This window comes from Manacus candei, unplaced genomic scaffold (assembly GCF_025592945.1).
Source record: "Manacus candei isolate 608988 ecotype Guabito, Panama unplaced genomic scaffold, ASM2559294v1 h1tg000056l, whole genome shotgun sequence".
Classification (NCBI taxonomy): domain Eukaryota; kingdom Metazoa; phylum Chordata; class Aves; order Passeriformes; family Pipridae; genus Manacus; species Manacus candei.
The window spans coordinates 3,316,081-3,343,784 of record NW_026138104.1 but is presented as its reverse complement, the minus strand read 5'-3'; the positions used below and the strand labels follow the sequence as shown (position 1 = coordinate 3,343,784).

The following is a 27,704-nucleotide window of genomic DNA, read 5'->3' as shown; positions in this document are numbered from 1 at the left end:
TGGGAAGCAATCTCATCCTAGAAAAAGACTTTTCCTCAGTGTAAAGCGATAAACCATCTCTGTGTCCTCATTGCAGCCAGTTTAACCAACTAGAGAATTAAATTATTTTAAAAGTATTATTTTAATTTAGGTAATATGAAAGTGTGTTGTACATCTGTGACTGTGGTATATTAAATTAAATGAAACATTGAATTTCCTGTCCATAATGGCAAAATCGAGAAATTATGTAATGCTCTTATCTTCTGTTAACAGGAAATACTATATTCACCTAGTATCAAATACTGATATTGGTGGTAAGATGCCACAGCTAAAGAGTTTCACTTTAACATCACTGTAGCACTTTAATACCCTATTTTTTAAATTTCTATATCTGGTTAAAATTTATGGGGCAATGTAGAATGATAGTGGTGTTGAATTTAACATCTCTTAAAGGAGTAACTCACTTAGAAAAATAGCACTCAAACTCTGTATCTGGAATCAAATTACCCAGAATAAATGAAAACCTCTTTGCTCTTTTAATATTATGAAATATTTTTAATACATGGGAAGATTCTTCTACTTTAACAGATTTTGTGACAAATATGATCAAATAGGGAAGAAATAAATGAAAGGTCTTTGATTCAAATGCAAAGATCGACATTATCTACCATCATTTGTTGCCTCCAGTAGGACTGCTTGACATAGCACAAGCCGGGATGAGCAGTTGTTATCTACTGCCTTGGTCTAGGTCTGAAGAACTCTGGCTTTAGAAGACATGGTAGCGATGCTGTCAGGTGTGACTGTATCATGCTGATCCCTTAGGCAGGAAAGAGAGTGGGTATCTTGGACAGTAGCCAGCAGCTCATAAGAGTATTGCTCTTTGGATTAGACAGGATACTGCATATACTGAATTGAACAAGATATACATGAAGGAGTGAAAAAAAAAGAAAAAAAGACAAAGTAGATCAACGAAGCCATTTTCTGAACAAATGAGGCCATCATGTGGCAAATTACAGACATGGCCACAGAAAGAAAAATTTTTGATTTACAGTACTGGGTAATAAAGAAGAAAATACACAACTTTCATCACGAACTCAAAGGAAACTGGTGTTAAAACTCAGACACAGAAATTCCTCTTAGTTTTTAATTTTTTTCATGAGCAATTCTTGAGAAATTTTAAAGGATATTTTGAAATTTTTTCAATGCAAGATTCTTAGATGGAAATCACATTTATTTTTTCTGTCATTAAAGTCTCATAGGCAATAATGGGAAAATGAGAGTCAGAAGGAATAATCATGTCTTCAGAGAAAAGATTTCAAATGTCTCAAAATAACAGCCAAGTGAGAAATGAAGTTTCTGATTATTTATCAAGCTCCTCAGGAAATTGCAGGAAAGAAAATTATGAACATCTGCAAAACTAGACTGTTGTATGTTTCCTTGAATGTACCCTTAACAAGCTGAACAGGGAAATATTAGCATCCTGAACTGTAATTCTCAACTCTAGCATGCATGAAGAGTAATGTCTGAGTTGTTTCTGATTTAGCAGATATGTCAATAACTCTCATCTTTAATAACTCACCTTCTTTTACATTGAAGAATAGACAGATGTGTGGAGATAAATCTTCTGTAGATCTACCCAAAAGAAAATATTGAGAAAACTTAATTAAGATTAGGAATTCCCTTTATGAATGGAGAAGCATAGTACTGCTTTCGACCAACCCCTTGGAATGTATGTATATATTTTGTTCGGTTGGTTTTTTTATTGCACAACATCAAAATTTTGTATTGTTTTCCAATTCTATGAAATATGTACGTATCAAGGAATGACTGAAGAGTTTGTACAACAAGAAGGCACATTGATTAATCCAAAATGAAATCAGTACAAAATGTGATATATGTAAAAGTGGAGGCAAGAAGAAATGAACCTTGGGGAAAGAGAAGAGTGCCTAGAAAGAAAAAACTGTGATGCCAGCATTAACTGAACAGCTCATTGGAGCCTCAATGGTAAAGAGAGAAGACAATATTAGTCATCTCACACCTATAGTAGCTTCATTCTTTCTAAGTTCTGCCCTGACTTTTTTTATATATTGCTGTAAATAAAGCTGAGCTGATTAAGGACACTTTAAAAGCAAGTGGGAACCAAGAGCTACTGTGTTACACAGATATACATTCCTTCTTCCTCAACATGTCTTCATTTTTAATATCTTACATAGCATGAACTGAATTTTTTTCTTAGATTAATCAAATTATTCTTGGACCTATTTTTTCATCAGTAATTTGAGAACTAAATCAGAATTAATGTAGGAATAAAATTATACCTGATTGTTAAATGATATGAGAACCATGCTATTCTCTCTTGAAACAATTGCTTGCAGTATTCAAAAAATTTCTTAACATATATGTCTCCTTTACTTAGCAAATGAATGATATCATTTCTACCCATAGACACTTCAATCAAATTCAGTAAGACAAGATAATATACACATATATAGAGAGATGCAGTATTTATCTTTCAAGTTATCTGAAATATCAATGACTTTAAATGTTGGGGCATTTTAAATTAGTCCCATACAATTTCTAGTATGTCTGTAAAAAATGTCTCTGTCTTGGTGAATATAAGGCTGCAGGCAGTGTTTATGGATCTACTTTTATGAAACACTATGTAGTGCAGGATCTAAGATGCTTCTTTTAGTAGAGCAGTCATTTACAAGGTGTGACTCATTTCTCTACACAAAGGCATTAACAATATAAGTATTTATGATAATCGTGCTTATATCCTCTTATGAAGAGACACAATACAAGGTTGTTGCTAATCTGACCTGCTAGTGACAGCAATTCTAGAATGGGGTGAACTGTGCCCTGGCCAGACCTTTGTTAACCCTGCAGAAGACAGACTTGCTTAGAGAAATGACTTAGGTGTGAATGCTCACTTTGACTTACATGCAGTCCTGTCCTAGATCTCTACAACAACAGCGTTCTGATGCTGATCTCCCTAGTTAACAGAGTACAGCTAGAATGAAATGTATGCAAGAATAAGCACACAAAGACAAAAGGAAATGTACTCACCCTTCAAAAACAAAGATTGCTAAAGATTGCTGTCCTTGTGTGTTCTGCACCTTTCCTTCCTCTCTACTTCAGATATCTCTCCAGTCTGTGAAATTCACAGCAAAGGATTTGAAGTTGCTGCTGGTCCTGTTTCTTACTTTCTGCTTTCATTTTACTGCATTAAAGTAATTAGAATAAAAGATACCGTCCTCTCTTAGAAATACAGAATGAATGAATGACTAAACTACGTTGTTCTAGATGATTTGTCTAGAAGACTGGGTGCTGGACAATAACAGTTATTTAGATTGTCTATAGATACATTTACAATGTGGCTTTTTCTGCACAAGAATTGCTAGTTGAGTGTTTTCACCCTGTATTCATAGGCACTCTGCCATGTTTTGAGGGAGAGGAGTAGGAGGAAGTGTTATAAATGTACAAATAAACTATACACCTTGACAAAGAGATTAACTTGATTCTATTTGTACTGTGAACGATCACAAGGATTACTCTTCAACAAATGCTTCAATGAGATCTTAGTGTCTTACAGAAATTAATGCTACCAGGAAGATTGTTTTCACAGACCAGTATAGCAGCAAGAAAGAGACAACAGGTTCAAAAGATTTACTTGAAAGAAAGAAGATTGATGGGAAGTCCGTGTCAGGGGGAAGACTGTTGAACTTCTCCCAACATGTGGGATAGTTCAGGAAGAACTTTGAGGGAATGCCTGAAGAAGAGACCAGCAGAGATTCAGAACTGATGCACAGTCTTCCTTTGCAGATAGTACATGGCACTGGTGAGAAATACTGCTTCAGACACTCTTGAGGTGAGGGAGGATGATGGAGTATATTTATGTTCTCGCACTATGTCAGAAATTATAGAAGGGTTTACTAGTAAGGTACTGGTTTTATATGGAACAGCAAATTGTCCCTGTAGGGGTAAGTATGTTGGAGAATGCTGGGCAATAGCAACACCCTAATAAGAATCTGTGGTAAGAAAGACTTCCTAGACCTAAACTCTCTTTTTCTTCTGAGAACTGAGGGCTTAGAGCTCAGACAAGCATCTTATGACATTAAGGGGAACCCAAATATCTCAGAGCCTAACTGAAAAGGCTGAGCTTTGGAGTAAGGCCTCTTATGCCCTTTGGAAAGATGTGGTAGAATAATGGTCCTTAAAGTAGAATTGTCCTAGTTCAGTCAACCCTTCCTTTGGGTAAAGCATTGCAATTAGAAGGTGCATGAGTAGAATGTGGTGAAGAACGCATTTTTGGAGGTGTTCTTCTCTGTCCTTTGGCTTTGTGACTGTAAATTACATGATGAGTTATCTAGTGGTAGCTCAATTGTAGTAATATGGCTGTTGTAGTCTTCTGAAAGAAAGTAATTACTTTCTTTCTGAAAAGAAAGTAATTGTGAGCAGAGAGTGCCTGAAGCATTTATAGTGGATTTGTAATTATTATGAAAACTTTTGCATAGATCTCAACAAAGGGGAAATACTTCTTTAGAAATGCAGAAGAAAGGGATAGGGAAAAATAAATTGTTTTAGAAAGCTTCTATATTTGATGTGAATTTCTGAAATACATTTTAAACTATATGGCCAGGATTTAAAAAACTGATTGGCAGATGTCTGTGGTAAAATATTTACAGTGCTATCCTGATTTTCATAAAGAGTTAGATTTGTCTGGTAAATCAAGAGTCTTCAAAATGACACAAGTTGGGGAAAGAATCTAATAATTACTAATCCAATCATTAGAAACTGTTCCATCAAAATTTAAAAATCCTAGTTTAAAAACAAAATACTAACATCCAGAATTTAGTGAAAAAAGTCAGTCTACGTATGTTCTCACTTGAATCTTCAGACTATAATGTTAAAGAGTATCTATTCAATTCTTGCAATTGCAAGAATAACTTCTTTATATTATTATGCAGAATAATAGCCTTACTCATGGACAAGAATCTTATTGTATCAAGTAATGCATAAACAGGAAACAAACAAATTTGCTAGTCAAATTGGTTTTCCATCTAAGATAGAAACAAAAGAAAATAGCTATGTGATTCCAATGAGACTGCATCAATCAACATTCTGAAGAGTGTTATTAGTACATTGATGAGCCTAGTTACTGTGTGTGTAAATGTCTAGATCTGTGTGTATAAATATCTAGAGATATGTAAGACAGACCATACGTATAAATCTCAGGGAATCAGAAGTTGCTAGGATGGAATTGTGGAAGATTGATTAATCAGGCCAGTTTTAAACTTAAAACCAAAACTTTACTGAATAAATATGCATTAACAATATACATTGCTTCATGTTTAGTTATTAAGAATTACAAATCAATATTACTACATATTCAAAGCAGCTAGTGCTTAACAGTCATCCTAAATAAGCAAATAATATACAATGTCACAGAGCTGATGTCAAGGATTTAGCACCAACAATTACAGTCCTTGGGAGTCTCAGTCACGGTGATCAGGTTCAAGAGCTCTTCAGCAAAGCATGCTAACAATGAAAAAGATGCCTTCCTTCCCCCTCCTCCAAGTCCAAATCCAGGATTTTCACCTTTTATACAATATTGCAGTCTTCAGAATTCTTAGACTTTGACCTCTGACCCCTAGGATGACTTTGGGACACTTGCAGATAGTTCTTTCCCGGGCTGCAGCAGGTGCTTTGTCTTGCCCATCAGTTATGGGATTTTTTCTGATCTGCTGTTTCTTTCCTGCGTTATGTCTTTTTTCCATCTCTTAAGGTTGCAACTCCTGGGGGATCAGTAACCAACCACCACTGAGGTACTTGCAGTTTTGAGACCCTTGTTTTCAGACTTTGCCCATGTTTTCAAGGCATTTACTGTCATCCCAGGCCAAAACTCCACAAGAGACATCTGGAGTCAAATTTCAGCTGACCAGTTCTCATAACAGGTTGGTAACAAGCCTAATAGGCCAGGACTGACTTGTGTCTTACACAGGCACAGTGAGGATAAGGCTTGAGGTTTCTTTCTGACAATAGCAAAGCTACTTTTACTGAGCATGAAAATGTTTCCAAGTTGCTTACAGACAAGCCTGTTTAATGTGACTTTTGACAGAGTTCAAAGCAAGCTAATATTAATTACATTTGCCTTAGCATGCTTCTACTTTCATGAGGACAATAGGCCATTGTTTTGGCCACTTAATAAAACTGTTTGATTAATGAAAGCTAATACAGAGAAACTGGTACATATTTACTTAGTTTTGTATAATTTCTGAAAGGAAGGAAGAAAACCAAAAGTATCAAGACTGACTGCTGATACTGAAATAATTACTGTGGCAGAAGTAGCTCCAGTGGGAATTCAGAGATAAGTACTGCCTTTATTCTCCGTGTTGCATTACACACTTTGAACATTGACCAGAGAATAGTAGATGCCTTTTTCAGCCAGAAGCTGCTGATGGGTGCCTTGCTCTACGACCTTGCCGTTCTGTATGACAGCGATCTTGTCAGCATTTTGGACGGTGGAGAGCCGGTGAGCTATCACGATGCAGGTACGGCCTTCTCTGGCTTTATCCAGCGCTTCCTGAACAATCTGCACAATGAACAAACCAAAAGGTGAACTATTCTGACAGCTGCGAAGTAAACTGCAATATGAGAGTGAGGGAAAGGAACACGGACAAAAGAATGTCTGCTGAATCTCCTCAGAGATTTTCAATGACTCTTCCAGACACAGCATTAAGCAATGTAAGTTTGAATTCAGTATTGGCCCTTGTGTGAAGAAGATGTTTAATTGGTCTCTTTCATGACAGATTAATTATACATGGGAGTCAAGTCAGTATTCTTGGGTCAACTGCTATCATACTAGTTCTCCTGATTTTGCAGGGAGTCTCATGAATCATCTTTTTCTTAGAGCTACCAGTGGCAGAAAAATACTAAAAAGAATCTCTGCTTTCTTTTATTTATTCCTTATGTTTATTAATGAGGAATAAAAAGAGAGATGAAATTTCAATTATGTGCCTAACTGACACATAATTAAGAAAACAATGAATCATGGGATTATTTAATGGCATTTTCCCTTCAAACCTCATTTTTATGCCTACAATGGATAACAACTTGGTCCAAAGGTTTTAACTTTTCAGACTATAATATTTCATATAACATTTGCCTCATTAATAGTAAGTTTTTTTGTGGACTCTGTGTTGGTTTTTTACAGCTAGATTGTATTTCTGTTGTACCAAGATTGCAGCTTTGGGCTTAAAAAAGAAGTAAGTGCTCTAAAAATTTTCACATAACATCTTGTGTTAACCATGAACATGCAGCAAGGACTGGAGAGCATTAGGAGAAGAAGAAAACTTATGAAACAAGATTTGTCAGGTTTACAGAAAAAAAAAAAGTTCTCTGTCAGCATCCTCAGTCTTTTTGGCTTTGCAGCTTGTGTGTCCTGATTCAAGTTTGACAGCACTTTTTCAGTTGAAGCCTGAAGAATCCTAGGCTGAGGAATGCATTCTTCATTGCAATTTCAGTCTGTCTGCTGCCATACAGATGCAAAAATTACTTTTTTGGGGGTTTTTTTTGCAAGAAGGAGTAAGACTTTTATATTTGTCTATTATTAGCATAAATGTGTAGTTTGCATAAGACACCATATTTCCAGCTTTTGGCTTCAATCTGGGAGAGTAAAAACAATAATCATAATGTAAGAAAAAAAAAAAAGGCAGAGTGGAATTTAGATTCCAGACTCCTGGCTTAACCTGAAGTTACCTTTTCACTTTCTGTGTCTAAGGCAGAAGTAGCTTCATCCAGTAGCAGAATTTGGGGCCGACGCACAAGAGCTCGGGCAATAGCGATACGTTGTTTCTGACCACCAGAAAGCTGCGTTCCCTTGTCTCCTACACGGGTATTGTATTTCTGGAAATAACAGATTAAGTTCAGGCTATGAATGCAAATCAGTTCTGAAGTATACTGAAGCATATCAACCCTGACACCAGCCACCCATAAACTGCATATTCCATGCCAGTAGCTCTCTGAAAACAACTGACCAGAATTGCCAGCTGACACAGATCTATAGATCTTTCCCCAGGAGACTTCTTTGTAACATCAAATATTTCCTAAATTCCAAGCAATAGCACTCCCTAGGGTTGGATGGCAATGTTATTCTCAATCAGGAGACAGAACACCAAAGATCAGTGGAAGTCCATAACAATATTGGGGATCAAACCCTGACTTAAGACACTCCAAGCTAGTGTCCAAATAAATCAGTTATTCTAACCAACTTTTATTCATCCTGAAAAAAAAGCAATGTGTAAGATGTATGAGATTCAGGCAAAATTATATATCTATATATGGACACAGACATTTTTAGACTTTATCTATATCTGTCTGGACAGTTATGCTTCTCATTGAGTTAGGAAACTTAAGGCAGACCAGCAGATCTTGATAAGTCATTAGAAAGTAAACGTGGTCTGCAAAAATCATGGGCCTCAGCTTTTGTATTTTTTAAGCTGTTTATGAGCCTGAAATCAGTCTGAATGTATACAACATGCAACTAAGCTGGCAACCTCCCAACTTCAGAAAGTTTTGAAAGCAAGTTGGCACAGGTTAGAAACTGATTTGTCAAACACACAGAAGAAAAATCCATACAAAACTAAATAATAAAAAACATTTTCTATCTTAGGAAGTTCCCAAGTCACAAATTACGCAAAGTAAGATGAGAATTCAGGGGAAATGGGATTAAATGTTCAGCCTTTCTGAATACTTATTTGTAAATATGTCTTGGTGGTCACTGCTTGGGACAAGATTATGTGCATGGCAGACCTTTTGTCTGACCAACATGCTCATTCTTACATTATTGTGTGGTGGTCAGATATATATATGTGAAAAACTATATTTTTGGACCACAGGAATACTAGAAATTTAAATTCTGACTAGATAAACTAGAAGAAATGTATAACCTTGTCAGTCTAGCAGAGTCTTTTACATGTGCTTGAGATGGACAAGAGCTTAAAAAGAAAGGTTCCATTTACTTAAAAACCCCCACCCCTCACTTCCAGCTCTCAATTAGTTACAGTTGTGTCCTTTCTTCCCAAAGATCTTGAATGTTCAGCTCTCTACCCGACACTGGAATCTCCCAGAGTAAAAATAATTATGGTGAACACAATTAAGAAAGGAAAAATGTTTCAAAAATTGTTTCAGATCTTTTTTCATCTCAGGGAATTATTGTGCCTCGGGTATTTACAAGCAGACACAATCATTCCCTGCCACTTTAGGTCACTTCCAGTTCCAAGTGGGAGAGAAAAGGAATAACTTACATCTGGCAGAGAGTCAACGAAGGTATGAATATTGGCTTCTTTTGCTGCATTAACAATTTCCTCAAATGGCACCTGACGACTGTTATCTCCATACGCGATGTTTTCAGCGATAGTGCAATCAAACAGGATTGGCTCTTGTGAGACGATACCAATCTGGGCTCTCAGCCACTTGATATTTAGTGCCTTGGCACCTTTGCCATCAAAAAGCTGAGAAAGCAAACATTTTAAATTTTAGTCACATGGCTAGATATGTATTTGAGACTTACTGTAAATTCATACACAGAAGTTGTGCAATTGCAGCTCTTTCCTTAGAGAGATCAATTGAAAGCTCACATAATCCCTTGCCCTGCTTCTGCCCTATATCCCAACATTTTCTGAGGGCTATTTTATAAAAGTGTTGCCTCAGTCCCTATCTTTGTTTCAAGGTTTAATTAGGATTTTGAAGACAATGGAAGATAGGGTATGCTGAGGCAATTTCAAAGAACCTTGGGTAATGTTCTTTCATTTTTTTCTTCAGCAGGAAAAATAAACTTGAAAGGAGAAATGGCTTTTGACTATATAGGTATTTATCATCTTTTTTTCCTTAGAATTCCAATGGATTTGCGGCCTGCTAAGATCTGTTTCCTGTCCCTTATCTGATGTGAAAAATCACTGGAGAAACTAGAGAATACAGTTATTATGCATTTTGGATCTACCATACCAAACATCATGACTTTTAGGCATGGTTACTCTCCTTATCAGACCAGCACAATTGCTCACTTTTGTGTACAGCTGCTTGGACAGTTACTGCTTTTAAAAATACACCCCTCTCACCTGAATTCACAGGGCAACTCAGCCTCTGAATTAGCCCACCACTTTTGTGGTTTCTATGCCAGAGGTCTGTGCTTTTCCTTTCATGAAACCGTGGTTGGTTATCCATGAATACAAGGTCAAAAAAATTGGTAAGGAAGACAGATTTGGTTAAACATACTTTTGGAGTACTTGTGCTGCTACTTTCTACAAATCATTTTGCTACACTGGACATGTTTGGGCATTTCGAGTCTCAAAAAAATCTTGTCCATTGCATCTAGGTCTTATTTAAGTATTGCTTCCCTTTTTGTGAGTATCTCTGCAGAGACAAGTTCTGAAATCCTTCTTATCGTCATCTCATCCAACCCAAAATGTGTGCCTTGTTTTTCAAACACAGTCTCTGAATACATTTACATCAAAGAGCAATGGCAATAAACAATACTGTTATGTGAACAAAAATATGTAAAGTTGCTGAATAAGTAATGTAGGAAACTTTACATGTATTTTAGACCAAAATTACTGAAAGTATTTACAGTCTATCACTTGGTATGTGGACACACTCTGAAAGATGTTTCTGACAAGTAAAAATTACGATAAAAATTATTTTTGGCAAGGTTCTCTGGTTTTGGTTTTTCTGAAAGAACATAGACAGCAAATTCTGTTACTACACTCTACAGAAGTAGATATGCATATGTATGTTTCACAAATTTTAAAGTGTTCATAATATAAAAAACTCCGGAAATTTGCTCTGGATTCAAAACCACCATTAGGCCATGGGTCAGGCATATTTTTACCACACAGATCTTGTTTCATTAATTCCATACAATGTGGGAAACTGGGACTTACATCTCATTCAGTTAAGGAGCCCTGATGAGCCAGTGCTGATTTTTAACACTAAAAATACTTGAAAGAGAAAACTAGAAATATCTATTATACTTTATCGCATCACATAAAACCAGTAAGCACACCCTCACTTAAATCTATTGACACGTTCTTGAAAAAATACTTACCATTTCTCCATCAAGTGGGTCATAAAATCTCTCGAGCAGCTGAACAACAGTGCTCTTTCCACAGCCACTGCTACCAACAAGAGCCAGAGTTTGTCCCTTTTCTACTTTTAGATTCAAACCCTGGAGGATTTTGACCTCTGGTCGGTTTGGATAGTTAAATGCCACATCTTTGATGGTTATGTTTCCCTCAAATGTTTCCTGGAATTAAAAGAGCATCACTGTTACATGTGAAGGAACAAGATTCAGGATGGGAGCGGTTCCAGGCGTGGAGAAAGACATACAGCAATTGACAGGACTTTAGTGTATGGACTTTACTGTTATTAATTATGTGGTTTCATTGTATCCACACTACACAGTGCACAGCCTGGGCATACCCGGGCTTGCCACGAGTTTGCCTGCTCCCTGCTTTCCCGCTCCCCTCTCCGATAGGCTGCAGAAGCTGCAGAGAGGACACAGTTACCATTCGCCCTTTCCTTCCCCGGTTCCTCCCATGTTCCTCCCCCTTTGCCTGTGTCCCTACCCTGATTTGTTCCCCCGTTTGTCTGTCTCATGCTCCACCCCGTGTTCTAGCCCTTTCCCCCCTGAACCCATAAAACCTCAGGACACCTCAATGAAGTATTCCATTTGCAGCTCTGCCTTGTCTCTGAACCTGTCTGTGCTGTGTCACGGCCCCATCCCCCCTCGGACCGCAGCAGTTACATCTTTAAGACAATTTCACAGATGATTCTAATAGAATTGCAGAAGTATTTACTCCCCTCCCCGAAATCAATAGGGGTTTTCAAAACAAATGACCTTTTGCCATTATGAGCAAAAGCTGGACTCACAATAGAGAACTTGGTCTATGTTGTGTTCAGATAAAGTGTCAAGAATGCATTGGGAAAAGGATGTAATCAGGAGAGGAAAAATCAGTTTGAGGGAAGTGAGAAGAGTGCTGTTCATATTACCAACAGAAAATATCACCCATTACACATGGCTTACTTACGGGCTTCTGTCCTTCCTCACTGTAACTATCTATTGAGGGCACTCTTTCAAACAACTGAAACAGGTGGGCTGCTGATATCTTGGCTTTAGCATAGTCTGGAGCAAAAGAGCTGGTTTGTCCTAAGGCCATTGCACCAAATACAACAGCTGAAAACACTCTACAAAAGAAATCAGGAAAAAAAATAATCAATAGACAATGGAGAAAAGGACAATGGAAATGAGGCTGCAGCCAACTTTTTCTTTCACTCAGAGAAAAAAGGGCTAAATTTAGAAAGAGTAAAGTAGTAACCAACTATTATTGGTTCAATTACTCATTTAGCTCCAGAAATTCCCTTTTTCACCCTCTTTCAATGATGTGAAATAAACATGTCTGCATTCTAAATTCAGTATTTGCATTACTTATTATCACTAATTTCTTTAGTTATTAATACTGATTAAGTATATTAAATCTCAGCTGGGGCTATAAGGAAAGGGTCAATGGATTGCAAAATTGTTACTCTAATCCTGCTATTGCTATGGTTTCCTCTCTATGGTTCCTTGATTTTTGGGAGTTAGTGATCTATTTTTAAGGCATCAACGAAAATAAGAAATCAAGCCTGTAACAAGGTGACAATAAAGATTTAATTTTCTATCACAGCTCTGATGGAAAAAATAGCATGATTTACAATACTGAAATGGGTTGAAAACTATGCTATTATTGCTTTGTGGTGATTTTTATGTAATTTTATGTGATTTTACAGGCTACATTAGAATAGTTTAAGAACCTGCTGTCTTCAGCTATTAATTACTGCCACACAACTGATGATTACTCATCACTGAGAAGTGGTATTTGACATATGAGATATATGAGACTTCTTTTAAAGCAAAGTAAAATGGATTCATTTATTTTAATTTTTGGTTTTTTTCTCTTCAGAGCTCATAAAGTAATCTGTTTTATTCTGCATTTAAACAGCCTAGGAGAGCTCACACAATTTTAGGTCAAACAATCCCTTTCAAGTCTGACTGAGCCACTGGAAGTCCACTCAGTCAGCTGACTAGAGACATTCAGCTAGCAGATGGGATGCAGGCACTTTCCAACATCTTCCAGTCAAAATGAGCTGTGTTTACCACAATTAGGTTGCCAACAAAAAATTGGTATGATTTTTTGACCTTCTTGGGTATTGAGGTCACTGATATCTATACTAGTAGAATCTCAGTCTTTTCAAACTTGTTTACGCAGCCCTGTATTGAGTTATTGTCTCTTAAATAATAAAGGATTCTTCTGGATAGACAGAAAAAATATTGCAAATGTGATACTTACAAAAACACGCTTTTATACTCCATGTGTCCATTTGCCACTAGATAGGCACCAAACCGGAAACAACCAGCATAGGTAAAGAACATCATTGCTTGTGAAAGGGCAAAACAAAAGCCAAATATATGTGCCTTCTTCACAGAATTTCTGTAAGAAAGAATGCACATTTTCATCAAAGTGTGCAATCATACTTAAGTTCTAATATGCAAATACCAACTGACTTCAGTTGATACTGTTATGAATGGAAAGTGTAAATACACTGAAGCATTAACTAAGAAACATATCTCTGTCTCTTCCAGACAAACTGACCCATAGAGCAATAACTTCTTTTTTATACTAGAACAACAGTAAGATGGAAGTCTCGGAGAAATCCCATCAATGTCAACCCTGAGAATGGTTAGGCACTGTTCTGAAAGTTGTGAGATGTGAACTCAAAACCCAGCAGCCTGAGGAAAAAGCTATGTAATATGTTTTATGTCCTGCACTGTGCTCTAATCACTCAATTATTATGGTTGATGTGTTAGTGGCATCCTCACAAGTCTCTTAATATATCTGTGTACAGAGGCTGTCATTTCCTTTACTTTTCTCATGAATATCTGAAAATGAAACATTCCCTTCTAGAATAAATAAAACTTTCTTTGAAAGAATCTTTTTAGTTTTTCACTTTAAGACTTTTAAATTTTTATTTAGTACAGGCAGATTTATATTACTTTTTTTTCAGCTACAAACCAATAAGCAATTACTCAAATATTTTCAGTCCCACTAATACTTTAAAAAATGGCAGAAGGTAATATTCAATTTACATTAAAAAGCTTTTAATTAAATATCAAAAACACTTCAGGTGGAAATTCAGATTAGATCACTTCCAAAGCTCACTTAAAACTAACATTTTTCCAAACCAAGTGATATTGTAATAGAAAATACCAATATTATAAAGAAAATTAATTAAATCAAGTTTAAAAAAAAGTCAGCTGGTGGTGGTTGTGTTTGTTAATAAAAAAATATGCAAAATATTTACATTAATTTTGAGGTAATTAAATTATACATTAAATCATACACACTATCAAAAAAAATCTATTTTTGTTGAAGTAAATATGTGCAATTTATTACAGATTTTTTTTTAGCTTAGTTATTTTTATTATACCTGTATGGTACAATCAAATGTTCTCCATACATCAACTCAAATTTTCTTTCTCGGGTCAAGCTAACAACAGTTCTAATATTTTCTATTGCTTCTGTGGCAATCTGCAATAGAAACACAAATGTTTTAATTAAAAGTTAAGATTGTGTTGCAATTTCTTATCCTAAACTAATAAAACAATTCTGTTGGAATGTAATTTTATATTTTTTATACTGGTTATTAAAATCATGAACGTTTGATATCAAAAATAATAATTTTACATTTTTTTTTTATGACAATGAGATTTTCTTACAACGCTCAGAATTTTCTGATAAGACCTCTTTAATGTCCTACAAATAAATGGTGAGAAACCATTAGGCAGCAATGACAAGTATGGAGAAGCTATTCAACCAGAAAAATGGAGTATGAGCATTCAAATTCCAGTCCACTGAGTTTGGGCTACAATCAAAATGTCCAGGTTGCTTACGTGCCTTAGAGCCTAACTTAGATCTCAGCAGTAAATATTTGACCTGAACAATAATACATTCTTTAATCTTGCAGATATGTAGACTCGAGTCATTTGTATGCACAAAGGTACCCAGCAACATTTGAAGCCAATAAATGTGTGTCTATATGGGAGTAGCAGATTCAAAGCTTTTACATAATCTGTTAAGACTATGGAGGTGCCCACAAAGTCTTCCTCAGTGACCACACAGTGAGGCTAGGAACCTGTATGGTCTATTTAGTCCATATTAATGTAGAATGGATGATGCTTAGAAGTGACCAACAGATGACACCTGGAATAACCACATCTCTTCAGACCCTGGAACAATGCTGCATCCCTCTGTTCACCTCTGGATGAAACATTGGGCTTGAGTGCACAACCTACATAGCCTCCCATGAAATATGTGTTAGACTGAGTATACCAGTTGTCCTGAAATCCTGTTGCTCTGGGAGGGCACATGTACTGTATTATAGTTGACAGTCCCACAGGGATGGATATTTTCAATTTCCTAATGCATCTCAAATGTTATTAAACAGCTATATCTAAGCTCTATTCAGCTGCCAATCAGTCTCATTTCTAAGGATGGGTATTAAGCAGGACAGCTGATTTATGAGCACAGATACAGTACAAATGCAAAGTAATGTCTTTTTTTTACCTCAGAACTGTACATACAGCAGGAAAGGAATATGGGCAATACCAACAACAATTTACCTCGACTTTTGGAGGCATTGTATAAAAAAATCATTGTCCTGCTGTACTCAGCACTGGTGAGGCTGCACTTTGAGTACTCAATTCTATTTTGGGCCCCTCACTTCAAGAAGGACATTGAAATGCTGGACCATGTCCAGAGAAAGGCAACAAAGATGATGAAGACCTTCAGGGCTTTAACATATTTTGCTGAAATATACATTTAATGCATCATGGTTTGAGTCTAATAAAGACCATAAAGTAAGGTTTTCAGTAACTTAAGTTTGGCAGTCCTTTGCAGAATGCAAATTTCCAGGTAAAACACCATTTTTTCTCAAAAAAATCCTGATTTTTTAAAAAAATGAAAATTTAATAAAATTCCTGTAGTCCAGTCCTTGCTTAGGTGGCCTTGAGAGGGGAAACTCATACATTTCTATGAAAAGTAAATATTTTTTTAAGTTTTGTAAAAATGTCATAAATATTTGTAACACCTGTGGTAATTCTTTGCAATCTGCGGCATTAAAAAAGTCTTTAGTGCCTATTCCAAGAATTGTCAATTTTTTTCTGTCATATCTTACAATAAAACTACATGAAATAAATGTTCAGCCATTAGAGAGGGGAAGCAGAAGAAATGTAGTCAGTTGGAAGGAAAGGAATTGCATTCTTTGGCTTGTATGAAAAAGCCCATGGAAAGATCATTCTGCACAATTTCCTGTGGAGGGACAAAAATGTTTTTCAGCAACTTAATCTACAGACATGATGGAAGGAAGGAAATAAACCTCATTTAGTAAACAGGAGTTACTGGGAGGGTCAATGGATACCTATTCAACATAACCAGAAAGCAGTTCATCTGTCTATGCACGGTGAGCCTACTCAGTCTGCTTCTCCAAAATCATTGATTGGAGTGGGAAGGACTCTAATCTAGTTGCCTACATGCAGGTGACTTGTGCCCTTGGAGATGGTCTAGGATACTCAAAACATTTGGGTAAAGCATGGCAGATACAACATAGAGCATAGAGTAGACCCAGGCCCTTCTGAAATGGCAACTGGAGGCCACCCAACTCTATGGCACCTCAAGTAACTACAAGATGACATTACACTGCTAGAACACATGCAGACACATATATTTAAACACCAAATCTGAATAATTATACTACTCCTTATGTGCATGGTCTTAGATAAATGATTTTCCTCTCAGTTTAAAAGCAGTAGGACATAGGAAGAGATTTTAGAAAAGTTTTACCTTGAAGAAAGCAATTATCTGGGAAGTGATGAAATAGTTGTTCTGTCCCAAAAGAATTTTTGGAATGAAGTGACATTAAATGCCTTCATTTAATTTGTTAAACAAGAGTCTAGCCTTCTTACTTTTCAGTTCTCATCTTTCTCTTCCACTCAAGAAAGAAAGGAATGGCAAACAGACTCAGAAACCAGTGGGTATATACATATTATCCCTGTAAACACCAATAAGATGAAGGAGGGGAAAAAAAAAGAGCAATATAATAAACATAAGACAGATGACATGCCAAAAAGGGATGACAGGGAAAAAAAAAACAAATGAAAGAGAATGTCAAAATGAAGAGTGTTGCAAAATAAAGGAAAACAAAGATGATCAGAACAGGAATGAGAAAAGAATGTGCCTAAATAACATTTAGCACATTCAGGGATTTATCAGTTATAAATATATATATTGGTTAATAACATAATTCTTCAATTATTATTGAAGAGGTGTGATGCTCTGTAGGTCTACTAGTGTAACTACATGGAGTTTAGGCTGTCTGTGGAAGTTATATATTATGAATTGTTCTGTATTTGGAAGTAATACATCCAGTAACAATACTTTGGTAAACATGACTGTATATATTATACAGAAATAGATAAATTTCTCTAAACCCACCTTTCCTGCAGCTTCCAGCTCTTTTTTGTCTTTCTTAGCATGCCCAGCCAACATCTTCATTTCAATCATTCCTGCCACTGCAATGATGGGCACAACAGCTAAAAGTAGCAGGGTCAGCTGCCAGCCATATATTAATGATATAATAATTCCAGTCCCCAGGTTGGCTATGTTTTGGGCAATTAATGCTAGTCTGACACCAGTTGCCTGGAAGAAGAAAAAAGGCATTTCTTACTAAAGTAACTGTGATTTAAATAAGAAAAGCATTTTCACACACAATATTCCTGATTCTCAAGGCACTATTTAAAAAGTCTTAACTTTTTCAAAATAGGAGTTTCTTAAATGCTTTTGTATAAAAATACCTAGATCACATTTATTTCTTCTTTTCCCATGTGCTGATTACTTAAATGTACACCACAATTTCTAAATTCTGCTCTTCAAGCTGAACAAACTTTAACCTCCATACATATTCACATGTACATCTTCACCTTCACATTAAAATCACTCATATTTTGTAGATCATACACTTACTTTATAAGTCATCACACAAAGCCCAATGAAAAAGAAAATTAAATGTTTAACTTCTCCAATAGAAATAAAGCCAAAGATACTTCAGAATTCTTCAGTTCAGAAAAAAAACCACCTCGTAACTTCTTGGAGAAGTAAAAATTTACTTAAGCATACACAAACAATTCCATTCAGTGTACCTTGGCTAGGTATTACAGACCCCTGAAAATCCACAATTTATTTTTAAAGAAACTCCAAAATAAGAGGAAAGAAAGCCTATTGCTTGCATATTTTTTTTTTAAATTAAGGAATCTGTGTCATCAGAAAAGTAGCAGGAGGTCCTAAGCAGAACAAATTTAGATGCATGTCTTTAGGTGAATAAAACCTCTTTAAACGGATTTCTTAGATAAGAGATTCCCAATAGATTTGTTTAATAATGAAGATCACAATACAGCACAATAGTAAACTTTAGAAAAGGTTTACTTGGAAATTGTTTTGTAAACGTATATTATCATTACTGTTATAATGCATTCTCTCTGCATTCTCTACCAACTATTGCATTATAGTAAATTTTAGTTGTCAAAGTTGAGACTATTATCAATCAGTCACACCCAAGCTGCAACTTTGCTATATGCTAAAGCAAATATGAAAAATACCAAACCAAAATTTTACTTACTCCTTTCACTTGTGAAGCATCATTAGCAAGTCTTGTAGTTAGTGCTCCAGTGCTATTTTTTGGATTATCAAACCAGCCCATATCCTACAATAAGAAGCATTATGTTTAAGAGCAGTGTTTGGACATTTCATATAAACTGCAAAGTAAATCTAAGGTCTACCTAATACAACTGGGTTCAGTGTCAGAAGACTCTGTATGTGGCCGTGCCTCAGTTCTGCATATTTAATTAAGTTTAATTCCTTCATTAATTGTTGGGGTCAGGTACACAGTTTATAATTTATTCACCATGTGACCCAGTATCTGATTTAAAATGTCATCTGTAATATGCATTGAATTAAGTCCTGGTAAAGTGTTACTGGCATTTCTGACCTCAAGGCTCAATTGAAAGATTGCTTTTTCATTAGATTTGGAGTATGGCTGATCTGTAAGTCATAGTTTTGCAGACTACAAGAGTTTTCTGTCGCATTGCAAATAGTCATATTGACATGAATCAAATTCTGTGTCTACATGTAGCTTTATGAGCAAGAATAAAACCCCATAACTATTCTATTGCATATTTCAAAGTCTAAAATACTGATCCTGAAATCATGCAAAATTAAGGCTGTCTTAGATACCTACATGAATTACTTTAAAACATTATGAAATATTTATATTTTAATTCTCTGAAAGTGGCTTTAGATTTCAATATGCAATCTTATTATTGTGTTAACAAACAAAAATTATGGATTTGGGGGCTCCTTGACAGAGACTTCTAATTTATAAACAAAAACATGTCTATACATACCACACTTTAAATCAGACATTTGAAATAAGAGTTACAATGTAAGCTGTGTTGCATTTCTTTACAGGAGAAAGGGTACCAAGAAAACAAAGCAGGCAAACAAACAGATAATGGGGTACTGCTGGTGCACATCAGCTTGTGGAGCTGTAGTAGCTTGGCTGTAAATCTTAGTCCTTGCAAGGAGCACTTAAAAAGCTCTTGTATTGACTTAAGACCCTTCTTCTAAGGATACTTTGCTTAACCACATGTAACTAACCAAATTGATTTAAAAACTGATTTAAACAATTATCTCTGTAGACAAGTCCTAATATGGTAGAACGATGTATTATACAGTTATTTTATACAAATACAGTCAACAATTATACCAATTATATAATTCTACCAATTATTATTATAATTATACCAATACAATTAATTATTTTGTTACATTTAATGATTAAATTTTAATTATTAAATTGAAAATTTTAATTTAATTGTTAATTATTAAATTACAATTATCACATTGTTATAAAAATAATTGCATTTAATTATAATTAATTGTTTTTAAAACCCCGAAGTTCAAAATATTTATTATCTTTACCTGTCTAAGCATTGCTTTAAATGCCATGAATCGAAGCCTCATTGTAAGAATTTCTCCAGATTTGCCAAATGTGAAACCCTATTTCAGAAAAGATACAATGCTTAGCATACTATTACAGTGTTTGTGTTTATTCAATAAATGTTTTAGATACATCGTCTCTATAACGTCAAAGTACAAAATCTTGCAGTCCTGTTTGCACAAAGCACATACAAAACCACGTTTAATATGCATAAATTCTAGCAGGCTCACAGAACAGACATTCAAATATTCTTTCTGAAAATAATACAGGCAGCATAGCAATATTTCACCACCATGCTTCAAGGAAAATCAACCCTTTGACTTCATTTGTATGAATTGACCTAAGTCAGATTTAAAGAAGTAGCATTTAGGCCATTCATTTTAAGTCAACAATAGTAGGGCAATCTGGATTCACTGAAGTCAAACACATCACTCATATTTAAAACATTGTCTGAACATTTATAAACTGAGCAAACCTATCATAGCCATATACAACTCAGTCTTCTGTACTCAAGGCCTTCTTGCAAGACAATCCCATAAATAAATCAGAAGGTTTTTGCAAGACTGTTTATACTGCTGTCCCAAGTGCACCTTCCTATTTCACTGTGTAGGTTCATTTAACAGATAAAACTATACAAACATATTCAGACATTATAAACCAGACTATACATGAAATTATGATTACTTTTATTTTTTAAATTTTTTATGTGGCACTGCTGTAGCAGTTAAAACCATTAGTATTTCAGCAGGAGGAGCTGAATATCAGCACAATAATGTTGCCTGATGAATTGGGCCTGGGAATCTTTTGGAGACTCCCATGAGGTAAGGCTTGAACAGGAAAAGGTTTAGGGAGCTAAAAAACTGGAGAACTAAGGCAAGAGACTGGTAGATTTTCAATCACTAACAGATTCAAATAGGAGGGCTTGAGGGTGAGAAGGGAAAGGTAATGGCTGGAGGGGTTGGTTCTTAGGTGAGATGTGTCTGACTGGTGATTAAGAGGGCAAGTTCTGAAGTTAAGAGGTCTGAATAGGTTGGAAGCTCTAGGTCAAAAAGGTTTCAGCACAAGACACATCTAGAACCATAAATACAGGTTCTGGTTTGAGTTGGAGACGTGTATTATGAAGATGCAAATTTTTAGTATATTTCAGAACTGATTTCTAAAACATGATGAACAATTATAATAAAGTAAAAATAATAAAACATACCTGAAAAAAGAAAGTAAAAAAGGAAATTATCCCAAGCACTAAAAACAGCAGTGAATATAAGTTACTCTGTTGTCTTAAAATGTCCTTGTCCGTTTCTGAAAAAACCTATAAGAACATTATTTAAAACAACATTTTTTAAAATCAACTAACAATCTAAAATACTTCCATTTTCTCAATAACTAAGTTTGGTAGTCATTGGCATTCGTATAAAATTTGAGCATATGTTACATATGATTACAAGTATAGCAAGCAAAATTCAGGTTATAGCAAGATTTTTAGGATTTTGTAAATTTCATATAATTTTCCAGATATTTGCAATAGTGCTTCATCCACTCCTCAACTTCATTAGGCAGTGATTGCTTTAAATCTAATTTTATTAGAAACAAATTTTGTGTGAATATAGTTTTTGGCATATTTTACTCCAACTTACCCCTATAATTTCAGAAAATATGATCGCAAATCCAGGTTGTAAAGCTCCATTGATAACTGCACATAAGATTCCAGCTACAAAGTATGGCCATTCAGTTTTGTTCAACTTCATAATTTTCATAAATGAAGCTGGAGGTAATTCTTCTTCCTAAAAAATGGAAATTCTGTTAGGACAAGCATGAACGTATTTGGAGAAATAGGGAGAAAAAGAGAGATTAATAGTTAATTTCCTCCTCTCAGAATCTACTCAGAGGAAGAAAAATGTATACCTTTTAATAACATGAATAAATGTACAAAAATGTAAAAAGCTGATTGTACATTTTTTTTTTATTATTCTAATACAAGGAAGAAAGAGCTGTTACACTACATCTACGGCTCTTGTCATTGTATGTTAGTTTATTTATATAATTTTTGTTGGTGAATACTCTTGGTATTGGTCAATAGTGACTGAACTATTAATTCTGGGCATATTGCTGTGTGTAATCCATGACTAGATTAATTGAAGTAACTGTTTGCTAAGCATTTATAACAGCAAAGTAATCACTGTAAATATGAATGCAATCATATTTGGGGGGGGTTGCAAGTTTTATTGTAAGAGTTGTATGTTGGGCCAAATGCTCTGTTGCTGACCCAAAAATGAATGTTTAACCCGTATAGACTATGTCAGTATGTTATGCAAATATACATAAGTATATTTCTTTTAAACTTAATTGATTTTCAATAATAAACCCATCAACCTTGTTGCAGACTTTTAAAGTCCCATTTTATTTGTATTACCATTCACGTTGAGAATAAAACAACAAGCTATGAATATTAACAGTTGAACGCTATTTAGAATTTAAAAATTCTCATGGTTTTTTCACCCCTATCAAATGCCTCCTTCTTCTTGTATTTTTTTTTGAGCAGGAGAATGAATTTAACATACTCTTTCAAAGGAATCAAATTGACTAACATCTTTGCAAAGATACTTACAGGTGAACTTTTTTTCTCATCAGGACCATCATCTTGCTCTCCTGGCTTTTTCATGCTTCTCCGAGTTGATCGTCTTCTCAATCCGCTTGATAGGGATTCTTCAAATTCTGGTTCAGATTCACGTTTTTGGACACTTAGTGCATTCTCATCTTTTTCTGACGAGGGAACTTCAGCTTCTATTGCCTAAAAGTGGGAAGAATGTGATGCTAAGATTAATTATGCATATATTACTTTCAAAATTATAAGGTGATCAAAGTAAAAGTAACTTTGTTTCAGTTGAAAGAGATATGGGGGAAACAACATATAATGCTTTAAAGGAGATATGAAAATCTGTATTATATTTTAGTAGATCTCTGTCTTCAGAGCTTTATTCATATGAGTATCACACCTCTCAAGAAAATACTTATACTAAGGGGACGGCAGGGGAGTGAAAGTGGCTGCTCTTTCTTTTTATGAATTAACTACTAACAGAATTTTAAATTGAGGGTAAACCATTTGCACTCATCTTGGGTTCTCAGGGTATACACTATTTATTCATGAAGAGATAAAAAATGAACCCTCTTTACAACAGAACACTCTTCGCAATTCTTGACTTTAAATGGAATATGGAAGTTCAGGATGAAACAGGTCAAAAAGAGATTTTGACTGAAAAACGTGAGCAGTCTGGAAAAGAGCCCTACTTTTGGTGGTAGTTTTGCCAGTCTCTTTGACAGAACAAATAAATCTTTCCCCACCCCTAAGGTATTTAATAGTAACTGGAGTCAAAGTTGCCTTCAACTTGTGTTTATTTTTTTCCAGAAAGTTATTATTTCTTCCTGCTTTTTGCACTACTAATAAAAATAACTTTTTTCTTGCTTTCCATTTTTTGTTTACTTTCTTATTTTTTTGGTTTTAAATTTTCTTTCCATTTTATATTTCCTCATTTTTCCCATAATCACATATGTTTGGATACAAAGTTACTTTGAATCTAAAGTAACAAGATGCATTCTTATATTTTATGAAGAAATATTTTAATTGGTCTGGTTTACTCTTTTCCATCTGACATATTGAGGAGGCAGTTTCAGTTTCTTTATTGGACATGGTGGTTATGCAGTAAAACAAAGTGAAGCTCTGCTGTAACCTAATGGTCATATGGGACATTGGGATGTAAATATCAAAGTATTTTGGTCTTCACTTAATAATGAATACATTTCTGATATTTATTATAATATCTAATCTCTTTTTTCTGTCTACATAACTTCAAAACATATTTTCACACTTGGCATAGCTGGATTATTTTTCTTTTTCCTCTATTCCTCCACATTTTTTTCTTTAGAAAGAAATTCAATATGAAGGAATATAAACAAACAGCTTAAAATATGCCTGCTCTATTCCTTGAGTATCAGCTACTCTATTTTACCTATTATCATAGGCTAAGAACAAGAAATGGAATAGCAACCTCCTGTAGTCATCTGCTCTACATTATCTGCATAAAAGGAAAATATAAAATAATCTTTCAGGTTTAAATACCTAGAGGATTAAAAATGTACTATCCTGGGTTTAAATAGGTATTGTATCAAGACTAGTGGTCTCCTCTCTCCAATTACTGTTCTCCTGTCAAAGCACTTTTTTTTTTGGCTGCTAACAAATTCTGCAGAATTCCTCATACTTCTGATAGCATACGATGACTGTGGGTGAGGAAAACAAAAACCAAAACAAGGCAACAGCTAGCGAGAACAGTACCTGCATGTTAACAAGTTTGTAGTAGATTCCCTTCCTCTCAAGCAGTGTAACGTGATTTCCTTGCTCTGCAACAACTCCACCTTCAAACACAGCTATATGATCTGCATTTCGGACTGTGGACAGCCGATGAGCCACTACAACCGTGGTGCGTCCTTCCCTTGCCTAGAAATAGCAAAGTTTAATATGAGCGTTTCTAAGTAAATTCAAAAAGTGTTCCTCTGCATACTAGAGTTGAATAAGACCTAAAGGAAACACTGAAAGAGTTCACAGAAAATATAACTTGCCAAAAAGATTTAAAAGCATATTTCAATGAGTACGTTAAAGCAGAAATATAATCTTTACCCTGAAAATGAAGCAGAGACAATCTTTCACCGTGGCACACGTACATCCTACAATTTCGATCACAAATATCTAAACAAAATTCTCAATATTTAAAATTTTAGAATGTTACAAACCTTAAAATTTTTAAAATGCTAGAAGGTTTTATATTTAAGCCCATAGTTCTCAATTTAAACCTTAAAATTCATGGAAAATAATTTATACACAGAAGCATTAGAGAATACTTCACACTCATATTTTAAAAAATTCAGTGTTTTAAGCTCTAAGCCATTGTTAACTCAAGTAGCTACAGTGAAAATAAAACCTCCTACTATTTCATGGAAAATTAGTTCAACTATCTACCTATCTTTGGATATTTATAAATATATTACACCTAATGTTTCAAACGTCAGAGCTTGCCATTTTAATCATGAGGCTGTATGAAAGTGATCAAGCAAATTTTAGCTTAACTAATCAAAGTAATGATCCCAAGCAGTGGAATTTTGTTGGAAAACAAATGCAGTTCATCCTCCTGACGTCTCTCAGGAGTCCATACTGGCACCCATACTATTTAATATCTTCCTCATTAGCATAGATAAATGGGATTGAATGCACAGAGTAAATTTACAAATGGCATCAAACTGAGAGGTGCACCTTATTCACATGAGGGAGGGGATAGCATTCAGGTCTCCAGCAAGCTTGAGGAGTGAAGCCACGTGAACCCCATGAAGTTCAACAAGGCCAGGTGAAAGGCCTTGCACCTGGGTCAAGGCAATCCTCAACATCAATACAGATGGATTGAGAGGAGCTCTGCAGAGAAAGGCTTTGGAATAGTGGTGGATGAAAAACTGGACATGAGTTGACAATGTGTGCTTGCAGTCCAGAAAGCCAACTGTAACTTGGGTTACATCTAAAGAGGCGTGGCCAGCAGATTGAGGGAGGAGATTCTCCCTCTTTACCCTCCTCTGTTGAGATCCCACCTGGAATACTGTGAGTTCTGAGGAAGACCACAAAAACTACCAGAGAGCTAACAGACCTCTCCTATGCACACAGGCTAAGAGAGCTGGGGTTCAGCCTGGAGAAAAGAAGGCTCCCGGGAGACCTCATTGAAGCCTTTCAGTACCTAAAGGGTGACCACCATTATGACCACCAGGTGAGAGATTTTTACCAGGGCCTGTAGTAACAGGACAAAGGACAATGGTTTTAAACTGAAAGAGGGTAGATGTAGATTTAGATCAGATATAAGGAAAAAAATTTTTACGATGAGGGTGGTGAGACACTGGAACAGGTTGCCCAGTGTTGTGGATGCCCCACCACTGGAAGTGTTCAAGACCAGCTTGGATGGGGTTCTGAGCAACCTGATCTAGTGGACCGTGTCCCTGTTCCATGTGGAGACTAGATAATCTTTAAAGATGCTTTCCAACCCAACCCACTCTATGATTCTATGAGTCCCTAGGTCTTCTGCAAAGGTTCACAAGGATACAAATTTGTAAGGTAAATACAGAGACTCATGAGTTGCACGATGGATGAGCTGTCCATTATCAAGACAGTTCTACACTAAGAACAAAAGAAGCACCTAGAAGAATTCATGTTAACTGAAGCAAGTGTTTCCTTGGAGTATTTCAAGCCAAGTCACTGCTACAAACAATTATGACATGCTGGTAATGCTTATTTTGTCTGTTAGACTTCATAAGTTAATTAAGCAGGTGACTGACAATAATATGCATGTCAGTAAGACAGATAATAGCAGAGGATGGTATTTACACCAAGAAAATGTTGATTTAAGCTTAATAATGCAGAAAATATTATTCCATCTTCTCACTTGAAATAAGATTGCTCTCTATAATACTTGCAGGATCTCAAAAATTCTCCTTACAGTGAATATGTGCCAAATCAAAGTTTACCTTTCTTGTTTTATGTGTCTCTATTTTCAACAAAAGTCAGAGAAAAAAGTAAATATTAGGCTCCTGCTTACCTGCTTCATTTTAAAACACTACTGACCTTGTCCAGTGCTGCCTGCACAACTGATTCACTCTCAGTATCCAAAGCTGATGTTGCCTCATCAAGCAGAAGAATTTTAGGATTGCGAACCAGAGCTCGGGCAATTGCTATTCTTTGTTTCTGGCCTCCACTCAGCTGTGCCCCTCTTTCTCCAACCACGGTTTCAAACTTCTACAAGACAACCACACGCATTCAAAACACTCAGTGCCACAGTACTCCCAGCAAAGACATGCAGTGTGAAGAAAAGAATCACCAGTGTCAGTAACCCCAGTAGCATCTCCTCCTTACTTTACAGGAATAAACACATACTTGAATAAACCCGCCTAATCATTTGTGTTCCTGGAATTCTAATAGTTCTTCAAATACCTGCCAAATCACGACCTGAAGATATAAAATTAACATTTTTCTCAAAAGTTACGAGAACCTCTGCAGAGCTTTGCATATTCACAGCTCCAAGGATAGCTTCCTCTCTTAACAAGCGTTCCTCCTAAGGAACTATTTGGCACAAGAGGGTTTAGAAGAAATTGGTTCAGCAGGAGAACTGGTCTGCTTACATTGGGCAGCTTCATGATGAAGTCATAAGCATTGGCTTCCTTGGTAGCTTTTTCAATCTCTTCCATGGTGACGTCCTCACGGCCATAACGAATATTTTCTGCAATAGTGGTAGCAAAGAGCACGGGCTCCTGATTCACCACACCGATAATCTCCCGCAGATATCTGACATTCAAGGTCTTAATATCCTGCCCATCAATGGTAACCTAATCATAAGGAAGCAGACAAAAATTGTTTACTGAGTGTTTTGACCAAGGAACCTCTCTTTCCATGCTGGCAACATGCCTTTTTAGGAAGACTTCACCATATCATTGGAACAAGGTGAGTGAGGCCAGAACTAGGCTTTCAACAAGTGTGACATACAGAGCAGTCAGCTCACTTG

The 27,704-nt window shown here is 35.7% G+C and overlaps 1 protein-coding gene across 4 annotated transcripts in view; it reads right to left on the bottom strand.

The window, feature by feature from the left end:
* Window positions 1-5,266: 5,266 nt before the first annotated feature.
* LOC127477741 (ATP-dependent translocase ABCB1-like) overlaps window positions 5,267-27,704 on the bottom strand; it is a 50,785-nt gene continuing 28,347 nt past the window's right edge. For 2 of the 4 annotated variants that reach the window (XM_051802539.1, XM_051802540.1), the window contains 16 exons: window positions 27,325-27,528; window positions 26,771-26,941; window positions 24,452-24,613; window positions 22,730-22,912; window positions 21,759-21,905; window positions 21,329-21,433; window positions 20,106-20,183; window positions 18,745-18,828; window positions 17,565-17,768; window positions 14,503-14,603; window positions 13,365-13,505; window positions 12,066-12,222; window positions 11,084-11,281; window positions 9,285-9,491; window positions 7,738-7,884; window positions 5,267-6,571 (listed from right to left, as the gene is read on the bottom strand). In XM_051802539.1, the coding sequence (XP_051658499.1) occupies window positions 6,377-6,571; window positions 7,738-7,884; window positions 9,285-9,491; window positions 11,084-11,281; window positions 12,066-12,222; window positions 13,365-13,505; window positions 14,503-14,603; window positions 17,565-17,768; window positions 18,745-18,828; window positions 20,106-20,183; window positions 21,329-21,433; window positions 21,759-21,905; window positions 22,730-22,912; window positions 24,452-24,613; window positions 26,771-26,941; window positions 27,325-27,528 (2,484 nt within the window). In that variant the 3' untranslated portion in view covers window positions 5,267-6,376. Of the gene's footprint in view, window positions 6,572-7,737; window positions 7,885-9,284; window positions 9,492-11,083; window positions 11,282-12,065; window positions 12,223-13,364; window positions 13,506-14,502; window positions 14,604-16,913; window positions 17,122-17,564; window positions 17,769-18,744; window positions 18,829-20,105; window positions 20,184-21,328; window positions 21,434-21,758; window positions 21,906-22,729; window positions 22,913-24,451; window positions 24,614-26,770; window positions 26,942-27,324; window positions 27,529-27,704 lie in introns of those variants that run through there. The other 2 variants (XM_051802541.1, XM_051802542.1) reach the window with 2 other exon arrangements.